At 43.9% G+C, this 22,780-nt stretch overlaps 1 protein-coding gene across 5 annotated transcripts in view; it reads left to right on the top strand.

Annotated features, from left to right (window-relative positions):
* The window catches only part of Rbm33 (RNA binding motif protein 33), a 102,387-nt gene extending 79,923 nt beyond the window's left edge, over positions 1-22,464 (top strand). For 2 of the 5 annotated variants that reach the window (XM_021656067.2, XM_021656064.2), the window contains 4 exons: positions 11,195-11,401; positions 12,444-12,632; positions 16,495-16,583; positions 16,837-22,464. In XM_021656067.2, the coding sequence (XP_021511742.1) occupies positions 11,195-11,401; positions 12,444-12,632; positions 16,495-16,583; positions 16,837-16,885 (534 nt within the window). In that variant the 3' untranslated portion in view covers positions 16,886-22,464. Of the gene's footprint in view, positions 1-11,191; positions 11,402-12,443; positions 12,633-16,494; positions 16,584-16,836 lie in introns of all 5 variants that reach the window. The other 3 variants (XM_021656065.2, XM_021656063.2, XM_021656066.2) reach the window with 2 other exon arrangements.
* The last annotated feature ends 316 nt before the right edge of the window (positions 22,465-22,780 follow it).

Genomic DNA, 22,780 nt, shown 5'->3' with positions numbered 1-22,780 from the left:
TTATGTCTTCGAGACAGAGTCCTGTGTAACCCTGGGCTTGTTATGTAGTTTCAATTCCTCATGTTTCTGCCTGCTCCAGCAGATGCAAGAATTGAAGTGCTATGACACTGTACCTGGCTTTCGTAGGATTTTATTTTTTAAACTGGATTTTGTGAAAGATGGAAAGCCCGAGTCTAAGACAGTAGATTTTAAGTTTGTCATTTCTTTAATGACAAACCTTTAGCCATTTTCATTCATTTGTCTTAAGGTAATTTCTAGTTGTACATTGGTTCTCTTTCTTTATTGAAACCATTTGAGTCCTCTTTATTAAAACTGTTTCATTGTGGTAGCAGAAAATATTAATAAAGACTTTCATAAGAATGATTAGGAGATATTATTTCTTGTGTAATTGTGATGGCTGGGTCTCTCTGTTTAGTTGTGCCTGGAGATGCTACATTTTGTACAGGGCTTATTGTTGGCATCATGTCTGGCATTGGCTGCTCTGAAACTCATTTTAATAGCACACACAGCTTGGAGCTCTCTAACCTTCTTGTATGGTTATCTGACACATAGAACATTTCTAGCTTTGGGTGCAGAAAAACACATGTTTGGATAGTTGTTTATCTTGGCTGCTTCTGGGACACTAACAGTCTCTCCCTCCCCCTCCTCCCCTTTTTCTTCCTTCTCTCCCCCAGTCTCAATTTCCTACCTATAAATGGGCTTAATCTGGTTGCTGAAAAGAGTTCTAGAAGAAAAACTGCTGGCAGGTGAAAGTGTTTCTAAGGCCTTAAAGAGGTCTCTGCTTCTGCTGGTGTTTGCAGTGGCAATTGTTTGTTCAGGATTGAGCATGCACTGCACTGCATGAGCAGTCATGTTCTCATTTCATAGGGAAGCAGACTGAGTCTCCATACAGCAAAGCAGTAGGGCCAGACATCTAGTGGGCTTTAATTCTGAGTCTTGGCCCTATTTAATAATAAAAGCACAGGTAGATGATAGAAAAAGTTGATTTAATGTGAACTACTAGGATCATCAAACATTCTCTAACTACAAAAAGAAACAATTAAAACGCGTGTGCCTGGGAAAGCACTGCAGCCTATTCTGGCTCGTGGGGGATGGCACCTGTTTCACCTCCGAGTGACCTTGGTTACTTGGATTATTGAGTTTCTTTGCTTACCAGTAAAATGAGGGCCTAATCCCCTTTCAGGATCCTGGAAGTGAGTGAAGAGTACAGCATAGTGCCTTAGGACATGGTTGTTATTCAGTAAGAATCATAACACTGTCCTTTGGTGGAAGGGAGAAAGTGTTAGGAAAGCAGCTAGGTAATGAAAAATTTAGAAATTTGGCAACAAATGCAGTAAACATTTGTTGGTTTAGTGGCACATAGAGAAGTGGGGGAAACTAAGGACACCCAGCAGGAAAGCCAGCTGTTTGCCTATGGCTCTTTTGGAAAGTCGGGTGACTTTGTCCATCTCTTCCCCCATCTTAGAGAGGCAGTATGTGCATCTTCATTGTTTTCACCAGGCTTCTTTAGAGGCAGCACATGGGTCCTCCTGTGGGCCACAGACTGCACTCTGTGTTGTTACATCTTCTGTGAGGTGTTCTGAGGCCTTGCTTCTTTACCGCATTCACCAGGAGCTTCTGTCTTGCTGCATTTGTTCCTCCACCTCCAACCCCAGTCTATCTGTCTCTTAGTGTCCATTCATGATTGCTCACTCTGTCTTCCTCAGATGTTCATGTGAAGGTTCGAGGCACAGTGTGGCCTGAGGCCAGAGACACTAGACACTGCAGGTGTATGAGGCCTGAGGTCTCACCCAGAGTCACATGTTTGGTTTCTAGTCTTCTTTTAGTCTCGAGCAGGCCCTTGGTCTTTGTGTTCCTTGCCTATGACCTTTTTAAAGAGTAAAGCCAGTGATTTTGTGGCCTATGTTGTCATTTACATTTATCTTTTGCTTCCTTCTGAGGAGTTGGAGGTGGTTTGTGTTTGGCAGGCTGGCCACAGAAGGGAACCTGCCCTTGGTGTGACAACTGTTCAGACTTGCCCTCCTATATTGCTGAGATTAGCTTTGATGAGTCTGGTGAGGTAGTGGCCAAGTCTTTCCTACAGTTGGCCTTACCCCCTGTGTCTGCAAATTGTAGTTGGGAAGTAGCTCTGTGTGTGTGCCCTACTTCTTATACTGTCTTCTTACCAGCCAGCACTGATGTGTCCAATTCCAGCATACCTTGTATATCTGTCAGATGTCATTTACTTGTTCATTTACTTAACATCCTGTCAGGTGTGTGAGGTTTTGTTTTTTTTTTTTTTTTTCAATGAACCATTCCTGTTACTTTGATGCTAGTTTTGGGCCTGACTGGCCAGAGGGCCTCTTCCTGGTGGCTTTTGTGTCCATTGGGAGCTTGCCATTCTTCTGTGAACTTCCTGTACTCAAGCTTGTTTGAAGTGTCTTGGCCGTTTTCTGTATGGCTCTGGGGTGGGTCTTCTCTTTAGAAAGCTTCAGTTCCATAGAACACAAATGTCAGGGACTGCTGTGGTTATCAGTTTTCCCATTACTCTGGTAAGGTGAGATAATTGGTTTGGAAGGTAATTGGTTTACTTCATCTCACCAGTTCATAGGTTTTGGTCCATGGTTTCTAAGCTTCACCTCCTTAGTGTTGTGTCATACAGTAGTACATCATGGCAGAGAAGTCCTGCTTGTCTCCCAGCAGCTGGGCAAAGAGGCAAAGAAAGGAGCCAAGGTCCCTAAAATCTCCCTCCAGCTGTTTCATTAGCTTTTTCTGGTGAAACATGAAAGAAATATTTGTTCTGGATCCCAATGGCAGACCAAAGTAGGATTCCACTCAAGCCCAACTTGGTGAACCAATGAGTTTACAGAGCATAGAGGAAGAGTGACATACAAGGACATGAGTGACCTCCAAGTTGTATCACCAGCAAGCCCCACTCCATTATAGACAATGACCTCATGAAAGATGCATCATGGAGTTCCATCAGTGAACCTTCCATATCTTAATACTCTAGCATTTCCCAGGATCACTTAGAGCTGCAGGAGGGCAGGAAGGAGTAAAGGCAAGAATCCCAGAAGAGACTATTCCACTCCTTTGCATTGACCTAGCTACCACTGTGTTGTTTTGTTTTTAGTGGCCGTGGCTGCTGAGCCACAGTATTCTCTACTGCCAAGATGGCCTCATACTACGTATGCTTGGAAGAAAAAGTGCCGTATAATTGGGATACTTTCCAGTGACCTGCCCAGTCTTCCAGGAACACCACAGATTGGAACCAATCCTACCTTTAACCTTGGGTTTTGAAGGACATGTAACACCGTGGCCATCAGTGGTCAGCACATCATTGTCCTTAATGTAGATCTGTGCCTTCTTCTGGGAGTTGCAAAGAGAACAACCATCAAGGCACTGCTGAGCCTGCTGGGTTTTACTGAGGGTTCATGTTTCTTGAAAGATTATTGGCAGGCAACATATACATATGTTTGTATTTTTTAACTAAATTCCATTGTACTTATTTGGTAATCAAAAGAGAAATTGAATATATTTAAATATTTAAAGTGAGTCCTTTCTGTACCTCAGGTTCTGGCCAAGACATGCCCCTGTCAGGGAGGGGAGGCTGTGGGATATCGCCCTTCATGACTAGGTCTCTGGAGTCTAGTGTTCATGCATTTTGATGAGGCCTTCTAGCTGCCCCAGGTACTCCAGTAGATAGGGCATAGTATTGTTGTCAGCAGTGAGGTCTGGTCAGAGCCTGCAGGGCAGCCATTGACTCAGTTGTCACAGCAGATATGACATGTACTTGGCACTAGGCATTAGTGGTGATTGAGCTGCATACCAAGGCAGGCCTGCCTTGTGGAGCTCTCTAGTGAATTGAGAACTCTGTGGACTGTGTGTAATAGCAGGTATAAGTAGTACATGGGCAACAAAGCAGGGACACCTGAAGAATGGCTTCTCAGTAGCGAAGAAAGCAGGGTAAAGGAGTGATTCTTCCGGGTATGTGTGTGAGGAGAGTGCAGTTTGTGCATCTGTAGCAGTTCCTAACTAAAGGAGCACAGGGAGTGAGTGAGTCTGGAGATGGGCCTTGCATAGTCTTAACCCTTAGAGCAATGGGAGCCACCTGAAAGTTCTGATGAGTTGATGTTCTCACTTTGTTTTGCTGGCTTAAGAAAAAAAATCAGGGAAATAGAAAACTGGCATTTAGTTGTTTGTTTTACAGATTTGGGATTGAGTTCTATCTTAAGCATAATACACAGAGGACATAAGACATAACTAGTCACCTTAGTGTTGACATTGTGATGAACAGAAACATACATTTTATCCCTCAGATCTTCTGTTACTTTGGGAAGTACCTGACTGACAGAGAGTTGCTGTCCTTGGTCACAGGCTGCTGTAGAATGTTCATCCTTCTGTTCTCTGGAAGTGTCTTGAGCCTCTATTTTCTGTTGCTCAGGACTGCTGCTGTTATGGGATCCTGCCAGTGCTTCTGCACATGCCCTGCCCTGCCTACTGCTTAGAGCGCCCCATGCTTTAGAGCTCCAGCTCCAGGTCCCTGTTCCTCTTAGAGGGCCTTCTGCCTTTTCACTATGTGTGTCACTAGGACCTAGAACAGTTTTGAGGGTATTATAAATACTTCCGAAACTTAAATATGAAGCTGAAGACATCTGCATAGTTGGGTTTCTTATATCAAAGCAGAGTTGGAGAGAACACAGTATCTCTCCGAATATCTGAGAGCAAGCAGGGTTGTTGTTTTTTTATAATTTATTCACTTTACATCCGATTGTAGCCCTCTTCCTCATCTCCTCCCAGTACCACCCTCTTTCCCTCTTCCCTCCTATTCCTCAGAAACGAGGAACCCTCTTCCCCTACCATCTGACGGCAGCCTATCAAGTCTCATTAGGATTGCCTGAATCCTCTTCTTCTAGCGGGGTAGTTGTGATACCAGGAAGTAAGCAAAACGGGAGCAGGGTCGAGGATAACATTGATCTTTACTGTTAACTTTTCAGCCATCATTTCCTGCTTTCTCCCCCACCTCCCCAATCCCTTTTTCATTTGGATTGCTGAACAAGATTGTTTTGTAAGGTCTGCTTGGTGCTTTTGAACTTTAAAAATGCTCACATTTATTTATTTTCTTGAGAGGTTGTGGCATGATTTACATGTGGAGATCAGAAGACTTGTGGAAGTTGGCTCTCTATCATGTGAGTCCCAGGGCTAGAATTTAGGTCATCAGACTTGGTATCAAACACCGCTACCCACTGAACCATCTTGTTAGCCTGCTGTTTTGAACTTTGAAGTGGTAGATCTGTTGCATGCTAGTTTAGAATTGTTCTTCAGAGGACACAGCTCTGCCCTGCTTGGTTCTGGCAGAAGCTAGCTTTGTAGGGCAGTCTGGCAGCACCTGGGCATAGCATAGGTGGCTCAGGTGGAGGGAGGTGAAGGGTTGTGGTAGAACTGACTGGGATCATGGCCTTTGCAGGTATAAGAGACAGGACCATAGAGTTCTAGGGAGACTGTTGTTGGCATGATTAGGGCAGTAGGTAACAGGTTTGCACTGTGCAGGCCTGCAGGGACAGAACTACATGTTGGAGGCCCCTGAAGCCTCACCTCTGAGTTTAAAGAACCAGTTCACAGCCCACTGCTTAGGAAGCCTCCATATTGCAGAAGACCCAGAGCCTCACTTGTAGTATATTTCCATTTTCACCTGGTAGATTTGTGCCATCTGTCCTGGGCATTGTTGCTTCTCCTCAGAGGTTCAGGGCTTTGGTGTTGGGTTCATTTATTTATTTATTTATTTTTATTTAAAGACTAGCTAATTTTTTGCTTTAAAGATTTCCTCATACCCAACTGGTGTCAGAATGGATTATTATAAAGTAAGCACCCAAATAACTGCCACATTTTCATGTGGTAAGTGGAATGTATATGCTAAGTGAATCCCCCTTGAAGTGAAGCCCAGTAGTTAGGTCTGGCTACTCAAGTGGCTTTAGCCTTCAGGATTTGGTTTGTTAGTTGCCTCTGGACCCATTATCTGACATAATATTCCAGATTTCTGTCCCCAGTATGCTTGCTGGTTGTAAGCATGGCTGATGCAGATAGAAAATGTAAGGTGCTCCACATCTCACAGCAGCACTTGGGGCAAGGAGGTTCGGGCTAGCGCATTTCTGTCCTGTCTCTCGTGTAGTCCAGCAGTCTACACAGAGAAAATAGTGTTCTACACATATGTGTGCTTAGAAATTTCACATAGCTTGCATATCATTTATTGTGCTGATCCCAGACGAGCCTCCTAGAGATTGCTGGGATAGGCCTGTATTGTTGTCCTTAATAGAAACCTGTGAGGCAAGGGCTGTGGCTGCACCACCATCTATCTACACTGCTGGTGACAGTGAAGTGTGGCCTTATCGGAAGGAGAATTCATAAGAGGCTGCCCTGGGACACCACGCCACTGTCCTTCTGTGTGTCCTGACAATGTTATCTGTCCTTTCAGTGCTGAGTATCAAATGTCTGTCATGAGTATAGAAATTAATTTAATGTCACCTGAAGACATGCAATTAATCTTTTAGAGGTTTTCATAATACCTTTACAGAAAGAGTTGCCAGTTTGGCGGATTTGGATTTTGGGGTTTAGAAGAAGATAAGGAAAATTAATTTTTCATCAGGGTTAATACAAGCTAGCAGGGCCACAAAGGCTGAGGAAAATGATTGGGGAATTTGTCAAGTGTTGTCACTCCAGAATAATGCTGCTTAACGCCTGATAGGTATAATCAAGGGCTGAGGTTCTATGGAGAGGGATTAATCAATTTGCCTGCTAGTGAATGCAACTCAGCGATACCACTTCTTCATGGGCTTTAAAGAATGAAAATAAGATTTGATCTGTCAAATTGCAAGAAGCCTGACAGTATCAATAGGCATTTTTATCTGTACATTTAAACCGTTTGTTATAAATAAATTTGTCCTGCTAATGTTGATGGCCACAAACCTCATTTTTTGCAAGATTAAGTTGATAAAAAGTCTTCCCTGCGCTTACTTAATTCAGATAGGCATTTTAAAACCAAATACTAAACCAAATGTCTAAAGAGACATTCTTATTGTATTCATTAAAAGGCAGTCATTTTAGAGCAGTTCAGTATTCAGAGGGTAAAAAGGGTACAACTTTTTCCCCTTCATCTACTTTGGGTAAACTGCTATGCCAGAAGTTACAGTATGCCACACTGCCTCAGAGACTGCCTTTCCTTCAGACTTGCTTTCATATGGGAACCTAATCTGCCATATATCAGAGACACCGGTTTGCTTACATCTGAGCAACAGATTTCTAAGATGCCTAATTTGAAGTAACAGTATTTTAAAATTTGCAAGACTTAGAGATTAATAGTTACGGTCCACTTTCAGTGCTAGAACTGGGTGTACAAGTCACAGCAAGCCTACCAGCATGGGGTAGGTTTAGTTTGTCTTGACTCTCATTCAGGTTTGTGTATGTGCATTATGGATATAAAAATGTGTTTCTGGCAATGGCCTGTTAGCCTGTCTATTGACCATTTTTTAGTGTTAATCCAGAGGGCCAAAAACTTGCCCTAGAATGAGCTTTCCATTGTGCAGAAGTGAAATATAATATTTGTTCTCTCAATGGGGAAAAAAAAAAGTTTCAGTTTCTTTACAAAGGAAAATAATTTGTTCGCTTACATTTGGGCCTTGAGTGAGTAAGATGAGCTTCATAAAAAGTCAAAGCATGACATTGTAATACCTTAATTGAAAGCAAGTTATATGATCTCAGCAGTGGGAAGGCTAACATAGGAGGATCACCACAGTTTCCAGGCCAGCCTGAGCTGTAAAAAGAGATGCCACCACAAGGAGTAAAATGGAACTGTATGAGGCTTGGTCTTGGGGTGCTGTCTTTGGCATTGTGCGAATTTGTCCAAAAGCTTCTGTTCCATCTACAAAACATTCTACTATTCAGCTTACGAGCAGGTCTGAAGAAAACAGTTCACACACAGATCCTGTCAAGTTCCTAGTCACTATTGCACAGCAAAGGACAGGTAGAAAGTGCAGAGTGATATGTAGTTCTCTTGATAGTTAAGACCCTGGCATGCCTCACACTTAACATCTTAGGTAGTATTCGCAGTTGTAGAGGGCATACAAATTTGTCCAGAATTGACCTTTTATCCAGTGGTGATTTGTGGAAAGGCTGACTGAATCATAGGAACGTGGTTCTCGGAAAGTCAGGGTGTTGCCCTTGCCTGTCAAGAACCCTCAGAAGCTAATGTCCTTGGGAGCAGGAGATACAACCAGGTAGAAAAGCCTGTTCTGAGTGCTTAACATTTTTCAAAATATAAGTGATCAAAAATAAAAAGTGATTTGTTTATCTCTTTCTGTACATGCTGGAGAATTTACATAGTAGAATGTTTTAAAATTTAAGAACATAGCCACATATTATAAGAGCCAGTGACCTGCCTGCACTCACTGGGTCCAGTACCTCTCAGGCTGTGGTCTAGCTAGCCACAGCTGGGTCATGTTATGGTTCCTAGTTAATTAAGAGTTGAATCACCATGTGTGAGATGCTTTTTCTGTCTTGCTAGAGTGAACCAGGTAACAGCTTAATGAAGTGGGTTTTTTTTTTTTCCTGTGTGTATGTTTCTGAGGGATGTTCTTTAGTAGGTGCCTTTTCTTTTGATGTTGGTGGTTTTGTGATCAGCCTCCTATGTCAACCCCTAAATTCCCCCCCCCCTTTTTTTTCTGAAAGAGACTGAACTAGATAACATTTTTACCTTAGTACTGTGGTAGAATTCCCCTGGGGGGGGGAGTCTTGTGTGTTTCTTTGTGAGAAACATTTGTTCATTAATGCTGTGTCTTTGCTCCTCAGAGCTCTAGTCAGTTGCTCCTTGAGTCAGTCTGGGCGTGTGTGTGTTTTGTACTATTGGCCCATTCCATGTAAGTTGACTGATACAATGGCATAATGCTCATAACATCCTGTTCACTGCTTTGGGGTATGTTGTTAAGGTTCCTCTTTGTTTTCCAATATGAACATGTATCCTCTGTCCATTTTTCTTGGTTCAGATGGTTGAAGGAGTGTGATGTTTCTTGTTCTCAGGACAGCCTGTGGGATGGATGGAGAAGTGGCTTCTCTGTATCTGTTCTTCATTGTGGTTTTCCTTGTCTCTATTCTCTGTTGGAAGTGGGGCTGGTTCCTCTTAAGATCTCAGCTTGTTCTTAGGTCTTTCCCCTTCCCTTTTGGAATAACTGTCGTGTTTGAATCCCTAAATTTTGTTGTGTTATACATTTGCTTTAGTTCACTTTAAATGTTTTCTCTTCCTTCCTTTTTTAAAAATAATCATTATTTCTTAGCGTGACTTTCTTGGTGCTGGACTGGTACTGCTTAGCTTAGCACAGGCCTTCAGGTCATTTCTCTTCCCTTCCACCCCCCCACTCCCCAAGCCTCCAAATACCCAGAGGCTGGGAAATTTCAGAGCATGGTACCAGGATCCCAATTGTAGTGAGGGCTTCGTGGAGGAAAGTCTACGGCTCTTTCAGTCATCAAACAGGACCATAGCCCCAGAAGCTTGTGGGTTCCGTGGGTTGATCCAGCTCTGTGCTGGGGCGATTGGGGAAAGGCAGCAGTACATACACAGTCAGTTCTGGCAAGCAGCACTGTTCCCTCTTCTTTCACTGTATTGATTCTACTTCCTCAGAATGGTTGTTCAGCAAGTCTGAAGTTTTGGAGAGACCAGACTTGCCAGTTTCTCCATGCTGCAGAGGGCCAAAGCTCTGCCCCCTAGTAACAGTTTTAAGCTTATCTTTTCTTGGATCATGAATTATATTGGTTGCTTTCCTTGAAGGTCCTTTTCTTCCATTAAGGGGTCTCTAAAAGATAACTTGGGAGATTTTCTTCATCTTTTTTCTATGGCTATAACAAAATACCAAAAGCTGGATATAAACGAGAGGTTAATTTGATTCTTGATTCTTCAGGCTGGGAAATTTCAGAGTGGGGTATCAGGATCTCAGTTGTGATGAGGACTTCATGGAGGAAAGTCAGACAGTTGCTTGCAGAAGGGGTAGTGGTGTAAGAGGCCAGGTGCCTTTTGGCAGCTTTTGGCACAGTTAACTCATTTTCCCAGAACCATATTAATCATGGTTAATTAATTAATCCTAATTCATGGGGGTAGAGCCCTGTTGACCAAAACACCTAAAGGCCTCATAGCTTCTCATATCACTGCAGTGACGGTTAAACTTCAACATGACTTTGGAAGGGATAAACTGTAATCCACCTACAGTAGGATGAGAGTGGGAGGTGGGACATGTACTTCTTTTGAAATTGTTTGCTAAGTCATCACCCACTGCCCCCATTGTTGTGTAGCCTGTGTGGGAAGGTTACTACGTGGTATATGCCTCTTCACATCAAGAGGAGTACAACTACACCTGCCACTTCTCAAGGCCTAGCATCCATTTCTACTAAGATTGCATAATAATTCTTGTCATCTGTTTTTGTTTTTGTTTTTGTTTTTTTTTTTTTTTCCTGTTCCAACCAGCAGTCATTCTTTGAAACACTGTCCTGAAAACTGCAGGTTGCCCTTAGGCCCACCCATAGACTACCATTATGCTGTTGCTTGGTAGATTCAGGTGCCAGCTTGATGTAGGCATCCCTCATGGTCATACCTCATGGTCCTTGTGGTCAGGAGCTATTGAGATTGAGAACAATAGGATCAGAAAGCAGATTGTGGATGTTTCCAAAGTTCTTAACAGAGCACATGTGCTACTTCTCTGGCATTCACTGTCTGTGAAATCTGCTGGTGACACAGATCCTCAGGTGGGGGTCCTCCTGCAGCTGGCCCTGGAGCCAGGCAGCTTTCCCATTTATGGTGGGTTTGAGCAGCAACTACAAAGTTAGGGCCATTGGTTGTACACAGTCAGTTTTCAACAATACTGTTCTTGGCAATAAAATGAAGTAATTTTACAGTGTAGCAAGTACATATTAAATAGTATTTATGTTCATTGTAGCCCCTTTAAATGGACATATCCATTAAAAGAAAACAATGTTTTAAATTTCAGAAATACTGTATTTGAAACCTTAACAATTGCTCAGTGAGAAGTTTACTCACTGGCTCTAGGGAAGAGGCAAATTTAGTATTATTTATGTCTGAAAGATTCTGCTTTGAGGTCAGCATTGGACATGGGTACCAGTGCCTAGCCAGAATATGGGCAGACACTGATCCCCCTGTTTGCCTTGTTGATTTCAGCAGGGAGGAGAGAGCGATGGCTTTTCTCACACAGAGGGCCAGCCCCAGCGGCTTCCCCAGCCTCCAGACATGAGACAGCAGCCTACCCGCAAGGTGACGCTGACCAAGGGGGTTCCTCAGCAGCCCCAGCACCTTTCTGTGGGGCCGCACATGTACCCGGCTATTCCTCCAGGGATCAAAAGCATCCAAGGGATTCACCCGGCCAAGAAGGTACTGAAGTGGAAGGGCCCTGGCCCCTGTAGGTTTCCTGGCTCACTGGTTGAGAAAAGTTGGCATTAGATGTTTTTTCTGGTGTTTGCTAATAGTCACGTTAGTAAATGAGACATTGTTTTCTTAGCCCTGGTTTAGAAAGGCTTTTACTCAGTGGTACAATTGTAGAGTGTGGCTGTCCTGCACCTCTGAAGGGCTACTGCATCGTACAGACAGGACTGGGCACCTCTGTGTTCCTCTCACCCACTTAGACCAGGGATGTTCCTAATGCAGAACCAGAGGTGTGCTCTTCCTGTCTGACCTCCTCAGATCAAGGAATAGAGACAAAGCCCTGTGGAGGTGAAGGGCGTCTCCTCTGAGCCCAGCCAGCCACATGGGAGGCCTGGAGCCCACAGGCTCCCTGTCCCTTCTCAAGGAGGTTAGTCTAGTCATGTTGAAGGCAGAGAAGTAACAGTGTATTGTCCCTCGGCTTCTAAGGGAAAGGCAGCCTTCTAATTTTCAGACGTGGTGAACTCAAAATCCTCCCTGCAGCAGCACATGTCTGAGGTTCAGGTGAAGCCAGGCAGAGGGAGAGACTGGTGCTGGTCTGCTCTCTTGAGATATGAGGTGCAGCAGGCAGATGTGTGCACATTAGTGATAAGTATAAAATGGTGGATCTCACAGACTGTTCCTGGCTGCATTTTCTTTTAGACCTAACCACCTGACTGTATAAAGAATATGACTTTAGGAAATTATATGTGGGTGTCTTAGAGAGGCTTCACCCTTCTCTTCATTAGCTCTCCTTTAAGAGACAATGACGTTTCTCATTTGTTGGAGCTATTGTGAAGCTTTTTTATAAGAATTTATGTCAAAACCTAGTATCTAGCTGAAATCCATACTGGAGTGTTTATAATGTGACTAAGAGGGTGACCTCACCCTCGAAGAAGATTCTGTGGCTCACAGCATGTCCTGAGGGACCCTCAGCACATGCTTACTTTTGTACCTTATTAGCCAGTATGGGAAGAATCCACTCAGATATCAGAATCTTTTTTGTCATTGCCAGGCCATCATGCATGGACGAGGCCGAGGAGTGGCAGGTCCCATGGGCCGGGGTCGCCTAATGCCAAATAAGCAGAACCTTCGAGTGGTGGAGTGCAAGCCACAGCCCTGTGTGGTATCTGTGGAAGGGCTATCCTCATCCACTACTGATGTCCAGCTGAAGAGCCTGCTGATGTCCGTGGGCCCCATCCAGGTGGGTTGCCTTCTTGTGGTGATGATGCCAGTAGGTCACCTCTCCAGATAGAGCTATCTTGTGGTACTGAACAGTGAACATTGTGCGTTACATTGTATTAAGATGGTACTTGAGAAGAAAGATGCTACTGCTTGCCTCAGACTGAGCTCAGATTGCTATTTTCAAAGTTTAAAAAGTAAATACTCTAGTAGAATAAATTATCCTTTGAAGTATGTCCTGAAGTTCATATGTGTACACATACCTATATATATATTTTTTTTTACTAAATCACATTTTATTTGTGATAATTCCTCAAATTTTCAAGTAGATAGCCTCCTTGTTTTATTTTCTGCAACACACAACTCTGGTACTCATTTTAGCATCTGGAGTACAGATGCTAAATGCAGTAACTTGCATTTTGTTGTCATGGCCTTTAAAATGGCAGTCTGATCCTTAAGGTCTGAGCTTGTTACCAGTGATGTGAAAGATGAGAGACAGACACCATTCTGTGTCTGCTATGAGCAAGTTTGCCCCATATTCTAACCATGCAGGAGGTCTTCAGAGTTGTGCATGGCCAGTGAAAAATGCAGGTTAAACGAGAATGTTACATTTCTGAGCAGAACAAAGGGCTTTCTTTTCTTTTAGTGCTTGGCTAAGATGTTTCAGATCTTCATTTACAGCTGGGTGTGGTGGCTCACACACTTAATTTGAAGCATTTGGGAGGCAGAGGCAGGGGGTTCTCTGTGATTAAGGCCAGCCTAGTCTACAAAGTAGGTTTTGGGCCAGCCAGGGTGTGTGTGTGTGTGTGTGTGTGTGTGTGTGTGGGTGCAATCAAGAAGGACCCTTCCTCAAACATAAGTATGTCTGTTTATTATTAAGTGCTCTAAAAATGAGTAGAAGAGAAAGCCTTCCAAAACTGAGCCTGGTGTTTAGGTATTTAGTTTAATTACAGCCACCTTTATTATGGGATTCTTAGAGAGGTTGTTAGATTTAATTTAGCATTTATTATTAAGAGATTCATCTCTAGACTTGGGCTCCCACTTTTGCTAGCTGTTGGTGACACTCTGTCTTTAAGGATAAATGGTTTTAGCTACTGTGATGGTGCACACCTGTAATCCCAGCACTGAGAGGCTCACACAGGAGGAACATGGGTTGAGGTTAGCAAGGGTACATTTTGAGATTGTCTTAAAAGGGGTAGATGCTTTCTGAGTAGGTGATTTAGTATGGGCTATTTGTGAATTAATTACCAGAATTAATGGTGGAGAATTACACATGTGTTAGCATGTTGTTATTATAACCAGAGAATCAAAATAAGTAGTAGTTGAAAATTCTGGTTTGCATGATGGCCCAGATAGCCCAGATTTTAACACTGCTATGCACGCATAGCCTCAGGTCCTTCCTTGAAGGCTGGAGTTTATAATCGGGTCTTGTGAGAATTCTCACTTTCTGGGCTTTCTGCACTGAGTGTGAAGGCAGCTGTAGCATTGTTGCCATGTGCCCTGGTTTCAGCATAAGCAATTTTGGGTATTCTATTGACTCTCGTGATCCCCAGCAGACATACTGAGTGGGACACACAGTCTTCTTGGAGATAATTAGTTGAAACAATGTGACCTTTGACTTACCTGTCTCATACAGAATTTTATATATTGGGATTAATATAGATTTCTTAGATACTCCCCTTTTGTCACTTTTTTGTGTTCTGGAAAAAAAAAGAATAATTGTTTTATATAAAGTTAATTGTGGTCATCTAAAATCCCTGGCAGAAGGAATGCTGCTGTTGATTAGTGGCGTGTGTTGGAAACGAAGGTCTGAAACCAGTGGAGAATTTTTTTAGGTTATGCTAGTAATATGCCTACCCTTTACATGAAATAGAAGCTTCAGTGCTGTGTTCCACCCTGGGAGTCCCAGAGGGATTGGTGGGCGAAGGCTTGTTCAACCTGGAAGCAGAACACTTGGTTCCTACTGGTCTTAGGTTAGTGGGATGATTTTGCATAAGATTGTGTGGCTATTTATTTCATTGTTGGTTTGTTTTTGTTTTTGTTTCGTTTTTTTGAGATGAGGTTTCTCTGTGTAGCTTAGGCTGCCCTAGAACTCAGAGATCCAAATGCCTCTGACTCCTGAGTACTGGGATTAAATGTGTGCGCCAACAAAACAAAACAAGGTCTGATGGTACCATTTGATGGGTAAAGAAAATGACTCAGGGCTGGCCCAGTAGTTAAGAGCACTAGAGGTCTAGAGGTTAATTTCCAGCACCCACAAAAGGTGACTCATAGTTGCCTATAAGCAATTGACATGTCTGTCCTTCTCTGGCACCCTTACACACACTCTCTCTCTCTCACTCTCACTCAGGAGTCTTTGATTACTTTGGCTGGTTAAATAATAAGTATTAAATAATAATTATTAATTAGTTCCAGCACTGTTATCCTGCTTTGAGAAGAAGCAGTGTTTTGTTGTTGTTTGTTTGCTTGTATTTCCTTGTTGGAAGTGTACTTTGGTGTTTGAGAGTGAAGTCCAAGCTCAGTGTGCTTTGGGTATGGCACCACCTAGTGCTCACTAGCTCAGTACTGGTGTTGGCGGAGGGGATATCTGGTCTTCCAAGCCTTTTTACTCAAGAGAGAGTGGATGGTAAACCGTGCTTTAGTACCTGTCAGACCTGAGGATTGTGTTTGGCAGGGCAGTGATCCCACAGACACTGCTGATGTTAATTAGCATGGTATTTGTTACTCTACAAGCCCCTCTAAACCAGAGGAGACAATGAAGAGTAGAACAAGGGTACTTCTGGCATAAGTCTCCTGGGGTTTCAGTTTCATATGAAGAGAGTGTAGGTACCCAAGACCCGTAAGTCGGAAAGTCACTAGGGAGGGCCTCTGTTTGGAGAGCTAACCCAGGTTAAAGCTCAGAGCCAAGGAAATAAGTTCATTGTAATTTCAAGACCCTTCTGCTAAAACAAATCTGTTTCTTAAGCTTTTCCTGAAATTATGTTGAGAAGAAAATTTTTATCCAATGAACCTCCAGTATCTGAGAGCAAAAAATGACTCCTTCCCATGTGGCTCAGTAACTGTGACTTCAAAGCCAGTACTGGGTGTGAACCATAATATAGTGATAACTGGCATCTGATTTCTGCCTCTGGTCACACACTGCTTTTCATTTTCTGTGTTAGCTCACTTGCTTGTTCTAGTAGGTCTGTGGACTAGATTGAAATGCCTGGGGATTGTGAGTTTGTTTCTCACTACCACATTAACCCTTGGAAAAGCAGTTGGCCAGAGCTGTGAGATAATAGGTTCTGCGGCCTGCTGTTTCTCAGTGTACAGTTTTTGTCAGAGTTCTCACTTGGGAGCCAGGTCTGCTACATCTGTTAAAATCAGAGAAACCCAAGTTCCCGGGGCGCAATGTGCAATCCTTGCACAGGGCCCCTCACCCAGAGCACCTACTCTGGGTAAGGTGAATGTGTTATGTGTCTCATGTCCCTGCCCCCATCCTGCCACATGTTCATAACTCATTTACCCTGTGGTAAACCAGGGGTGAGTGTCATTATTTAGATGGTGAGGATATCCTCAAAAGTCACCTTCCTGAAAGGCACAGGAAAAGAAAATGTCTTCACCCGTGGATACCTGTGTTAGTCTCAGAATGTGGGCAGCTTGTGTGTCCAGGTGGAGTGGTGTCTGAGTGTCATACTGTAGTGTGGATGTGTTGTTCCCCAGCTGATTGAGCAGCTCTGCTTTGCACAGGTGCCCAGGGAGGCCAAGAAGGAAAGGTGGCTTGTTTCCTTATTCAAGGCAATGGCGTAGGCTCCTATTTTGCATATAAACTTATGCCATGTAATTGCTCATTTCATGTCACATCGGGCATTAATTAATTAATTGTCCTTGTTTTCTTCCCCTAGAGTTTACAGATGCTTCCACAGCAGCGGAAAGCCATAGCAAAGTTCAAGGAGCCAGCCCATGCACTAGCATTTCAGCAGAAATTCCACAGGTATTCCGTGTGTTCTGTAGTTGGTAACTGGGGAGGAGGGGGGTGCTGTGCTGTGCTATGCTATGCTGTGCTGTACAGAGGTGCAGAACACATCCTTTCTAATAAACCGCTTTCCTTTTTTGGAGAGGACCCCTTCTTCTAGATACCTTAGGTCTTGCTCATCAGGACCTCTACCATTCTGCTTTATTTTCATGTGCCTTGGTAAACTGCTGTCGTAAGAGTTTGTTTTAACTATTTCTTCAAATTTCTACAGGCACATGATTGATCTGTCCCACATAAATGTGGCCCTGATTGTGGAGTGATCTTGAATGGAAAAATCTGACCTCATGCTGCACACACTGTGGAATTTCTTCAAGGAAGCTATAGGTCGGCTCAAGGTCCCCAGAAGTATAGGTTTCTCCGGTCTGCAGTTTGCCAACTTGTCTGCGCGCCAGCCAGCCACAGGGTGATTCCAGAAGAAAGTTAAACTGGTGGACATGGGATTGGAGTCTGGTGTTAGATTGTTTTGAATTCTGTTGTCCACAAGAACTCTGTTCTCATGTTCTTTTGTTTCCAAGTGCTTACAATGCATGTAGACTTTGTTCTTCGTGATACTACTATGTGATTGGTCACAGAGTCTTAGATTCAGGAAAGAACGTTACCAGCTCAAATTCCAAGGATTTTTCCAGAACAAAGAATATTTGATAATGGTTGCACTTATCTTCAGTACAGGATAGAAAAGAGTTCTCAACCAGGCTTAACTGGAGTGGCCTCAGAAAGCCCTCACAAGCTCTGGCAAAACATAGATAAAAATTCGGGTGATTATGATTGACACCTGCCCTGGAAAGCTGGGGTGTGAAATGGGTGTCTGGGAATGGTGCCATGGAAGTGGCAATTCTGCTTCTTGTAAATACCTCCAAAGTGCCACCTGTTTCAGCAGAAACTCAGATGGGCACAGTGTTAGGCAAGCACAGGGCACTCCAGAGCCAGTGGCTCTGCCACCCTGCAGGCAGCCCTCTCGGCCTAGTTTTCTGGCATAGGTTGAGGCACAGCTTGAAGGGTGGTCAGACCTGCTTGGGCTTCTCCGCTTTTTAATGCCCTAGCTCTGTGGCGTGTGCTGTCATTGCTTTGATTACCTCGCTGTCCTTTAGGGCTGAGTTTCCTTTGGGTTACCCTTCTATCACATGTGTGAGGGATGGATTTCTCAGCAGGACTGACACTGCCCAAAATAACTGTATCTGTCCACATTAGTCTTTTGGTCAATTCCAGCAGGTGAGACTTGCGTTCTACAAAGCATCCCTTGGAAGTCCATGCCGGGCAGACACTGAACACGGTGCCTTAAAATGTTTCCCCCATGAATGCTTCAGTGTTTGGGACATACTAAAAAATGGACAATGACATTAGGACACACTCAGGACTTTTTAGTTTTATTTTATACCTGTAATTTTATCTCACATATCTTAGTAGGGCGGAGAGAGAGAGAGAGAGAGAGAGAGAGAGAGAGAGAGAGAGAGAGAGAGAGAGAGAGAGAGAAATCTGTTTTCAATTACTGTTGCTGGGTAATGAGAAGTAGGCACAGGACTTCAAGCTGGCTTCCACAGCTGAAGTTTTCCATTATTTGTTCAATTAAGTTGCCAGTGGTATTCAAGGCTCCATGAAAATTTGCATAGGACTGATTCTGAGATGACATTAATGTGCTGGCAAGGAGCACTGGGGGAATACAGTGGTTGTTTGGGTTCTAGGCAATTGAGAGGCGTTCATAGGATGTCTTAGAAGACCTTGTGTTATGGTGCCACCTCTGACGCAAAGCTTCTGTCTTGCCCCCTGACAGGTGCACTAAGGGCCAGCTCTGTGGGGTCTGTAGCATGTTTGGCCCCAGCCCATCCAAGTGCTATCAACTGGTCGCCCCACTGTCGTTCCCACCTACTGCACTTAGACACAGGGGTTGTTGATAGTTATTTTTCTAAATTGCTGAGTTTGGTAATATGTTAGCTCTAGTAGGATGAGATGGAGGCTATGTAGGAGGTTGAGGATAGGACAAATGAGTTTAACAAGCTTGCTTCTTTTTCAAATAGTTTTGAGTGCTGGACCTTTAAAACCCAAATCTGCATTTTTGTTTGAAAAGTAGGCACTGAGGCATTGAAGTCAGTTAAGGAAACATCCTCATCAACACCACTGTTCACCACTGGCCTCAGGGCCGCTTCAAGTGTGATGAGGTACCCAGGAGCATGTGTGTCCCTTAACTGTCTGCACACATGAGCTTGTGAAACCAGCACTGCTTAGAACAGCCACTCACTCTGACCTTGATATGCATACACCGGGAGTGGACCGTCAGACCTCCAAGCTAGTCCTAAAGGCTTAGCTTCTGTGAAGGAGACCACAGAAAGGAAAAGAAGCAGAATTAGAAAGAATGTTCCCCACTTGCAGTGCACTTCTCACAGTGAAGTCAAACCACCCCCCGAACTCAAACCGTGGAAGATCTGCTGCAACCATTATCTCTGTTCTTTCTTTATCATGCATTTAAAATGAGATGAAAAAGCATTAGCGTACTGTGTAAATACGGACCTTTTAAGATTAAAACGTTATTGAAAATGCTTTCAACTCAAACAGTAACATCTTAGCTATTTGTTAGTTCTTTTTTGTTGTCTTATCAAAGTTTAATGGAGACACTTTCATAATTGTTGTTGTGTGTACATTCGATTTTCATAAAGATGGTAGTGAGTCAATACATTAACCCTCATCTGTGTATTATTTGTTCTCAAGTTCTAGGAGGTTGAAGGAATGACTCTCCCATCTGTCCTGAGGTAGATAGTAGGGGGAGGAGACAAGTTACTTTCCCTCTCTTTGCCTTGTTTATTTTGTGCTGTAATGAATGTGAGTTCACTTAGCTGCTTACCTGAACATAACCTTATGTTGCCCTTGGCTTGGCCACATTTGTTAAATCCTTATATTTATACTCTTTTTGAGGGGGATATCTCACCTTTTCTTTTCCAAAAGAGAGTCTGAGGCAAACCCCCACCCCAGCCCCCACCCAATCCAAATAGGCAGCTTCTTGTGCAGGTTCTGCGCCCAGGCCTTGCTGTGGAGGAGCGTGGCTGGATGGGGTGGGAGGTGGGTTTTCCATAACCATTTTCATCTGGGTAGTTCTCATGTGATGTGCAAAGCTCAGGGATGGTTGTATGAATCAGGAGAGAGCTTAGGTCCGAGCCCCAGTGGTCATTTTCCCCCACCCAGGTAGCATTCTGCCTGAAGCAGGTAGAAGGCTTTGCTGCTCATGGAAGCTGGCAGGGTACCTAAAGGGCATGGGAGGGAGGACTGGACTGGAGAGTGGTCTGGTGGGTGAGGAGAGTCTTACAGGATGGATGTCAGTGATGTTCACTGATGGACCCCAGAGGTGGTCCACAGATGGGCACATGAAAGAATTCTCAGGGTGACATAGACTAGGTGAAGGGTCTTGGAGGACTAGGCTTAAGGACTATCCCTGTCTTCTGTCTTTTGGTTTTTGTTTTGTTGTTTGTCTTTTATTTCCTTGTGGCATTATTGGGAAGGTAAGCTTGATGTAGACCATTGAATGACACTATGTAAAGATAGGTCCTAGTGAGAAGAGCACTAGCCCAAGGGGTCCATGCAGTAACTAAGTATTGTTCTTAGTCATCATTGGGTACTCCGAGGCTCTTCTCTGGGTCCTCTGACCCAAGATCAAATGCAGGAGTCAGGAAGCACATCCCTGTGCCAGAGCTATAGGCCACATTGGGTGGCTCTGTTGATTGCTGTTTCCTTTCCTAAGAATCAGCTTTAATTCCCGCCTCCTGCTTGTTAGACCCAGCTCTGGCTTTGCATCCTCACTCTCATGCTTAGTTTCTTTGGTTTACTCAGAGAGGAAGATGAGGCCAGGGAGACTTGACTCCTGTGCTCTGCAAAGGAGCTAATAAGGTGCAGGGTAGACACAAACAAGACCCATCCCCACAGGGGAAGCCACTAAAGCTTAGCTCAGTTATGACAGAACCTTAGAAACGTCACCATGTTTAATGATACTGCAGTGATGGCTTGCGTATTTTAAATTTTATGATGTGTTGTTTTTATATTCTTAAATATAAACTGAAAAGGCCTTTTAGCCTTGATTTATTAAATCCTAAGGATTTTCTGTAAGTTTTTTTGTTTGTGTTTAGTTTTGTTTTGCTAAACTTGGAAAGGCACTTAGCCTTGATTTATTAAATCCTAAGGATTTTCTGTAAGGTTTTTGTAACCTATTCCGTTTTTATCACTTAAAATGCCTAACTTCTTAGATACACAAGCCCATGGCTTTGTGTACTAGAACCAGAGCAATCCACTGATTCATATTGGATCCCAGGTATACTGCCTGCTGGTATCAGGTGTCAGAAAGGGGCACCTGTTAGGTATCTCACCTGACTTTCCTAGACAGTGCCGATCAGCTAACTCTTTCTATCGTGTGTTGGTAGGACGAGCTGAAAGGACAAGTACTTGCACTGAGAAGAGCTCTCCTTTCCCCTTAGACATGCAGTAGAAGAGGTTGGTTCACTTTACTGATTTTTCAAAGGTTTGTGGGAAAATTCAGGTGCTTTAGAGAGAAACTTGTGTAGTTTGGGGCAGATAGGTGCATGTTACTGTATTCTGTATCAAAAAGTTTAATATGCTCTAGTTGATAGGCCTCTTGACCTTCTTATGTAACTTTCTGCTAAACTGCTTTTCATTTTAAGGACACGTGCGGCGGAGGCTGGTTTGGGGACTAACACATTTTGCATTCTGCATTGTTGTCTTAAAGCACACACATTGTAGACAGCATGTTGCACCCAGCCCACACTGACTGGCCGCCGAGGAGCAGATAACCACTTGTTCTTAACTTTTTACAGGTGTGGTGGGATCCAGAGCTGTGTCCTGTGTGCAGACTTCCTTCCTTGGCTTTAATTCCACTGTTTAATTTGCAGGTGCAGCATTGATGGTGTGTGTTCCTTTTAAGAGCTTCTGATGTTCTCTTCTCTTCTCCCACTATTCAGTCCACTGTCCTGCCCTGGCTGGGGCTCTGGCTCCCTCTTTACCTTCAGCTTCTCTTCCCTATTGTTCACACCTGAGGTGTTGTCACTGTTCCCCCACCCAGTGATTCTCCTGTCTGCATGCTCTCTGTCTCCACCTCCATGGTTTCCACACCTGCAGTGGCCACTGATACTCACTTGAGTCAGGCTCCCTCTTGCAGGAGGGAACAGTGTGGATGTCTGCACCAGGGCCTCATCTCCAGTTTCTCTAACCCTTTTGCCTTGACAGATCTTTCCTTGGGATTTACTCCTCCAGAACCTGAATTGGAGAGCCTGACCTTTTGCTTGTTATTTTGCAGTTTGACTCTGGGCTTATGCCAGTGACTTTCAGCTGTGGTCTGCATGTCATTAACGACCCCTCTCTGTTTTTACCCCTCTACCTTTGCAGGACCCAGGGCGTGGGTCAGTGTTAGTGGTAGCGTGCTCTCATTCGCTTGGAAGTGGTGGCCGTGTGGCCGTTAAACTGCCCTTGCTGATATGGCCCTCATCGTCATGTAATGTGTGTGCCTCGCTGCTGTGCAGGCAGCTTGGAGTGCAGGCTCTGTTGCTGGGAGTGCGCTGACTGCTTAGAAACCACGAGACACCGCCTTGCTTTCCTCTGGCCTCACTGTTTCTGCCAGTCGCGTGCCCTTCCCCTATGAGTGACACTGTCATGCTTTACTCCAGTTTTCCTTTGCATTAACCACGTGGGAACTCTTGCAGGCTGTATATGTGAAGAATAGTAGTGACATAGGTGAAAAGAAAATGTATTGTTGTGTGTATCATTTGTGTGGTTTCATAGCAAAAAAAATGTGTTTCAGCTGTATTGTAACCAAAAGTTCTGTCAATAAAATATTAGAGGTTCTCCTGTCTCTGATGAGTTTACTTCCTCTTGCGTCTGCCTCCCCACTCAGTTCTTGGGCAGTGACTGGCCCTGAATGCATGAGGTTAGCACAGCCCACAGCTGCAACACAGGTGTCTCCTTAGTGGAACCATGAAATCAGGTAACCACTCAACACTATCTCTGTGTTTCAGGACTTTGAACTGGCCAAGTGATGTTGCTGGGGTCAGTAACTTTGTCTCTCCTTAGAACCACTAGCCCAACTCCTAGGTAATTGTTACAACTTGCAAGAAATGAGTGTTCTGCCACTGCTCTTTAGGGACTAGGCAGAGGGCCATCATCTCAAA

Source organism: Meriones unguiculatus, chromosome 21, assembly GCF_030254825.1.
Source record: "Meriones unguiculatus strain TT.TT164.6M chromosome 21, Bangor_MerUng_6.1, whole genome shotgun sequence".
In the NCBI taxonomy this organism is placed as follows: domain Eukaryota; kingdom Metazoa; phylum Chordata; class Mammalia; order Rodentia; family Muridae; genus Meriones; species Meriones unguiculatus.
This window is presented reverse-complemented; position numbering and strand designations above follow the sequence as displayed.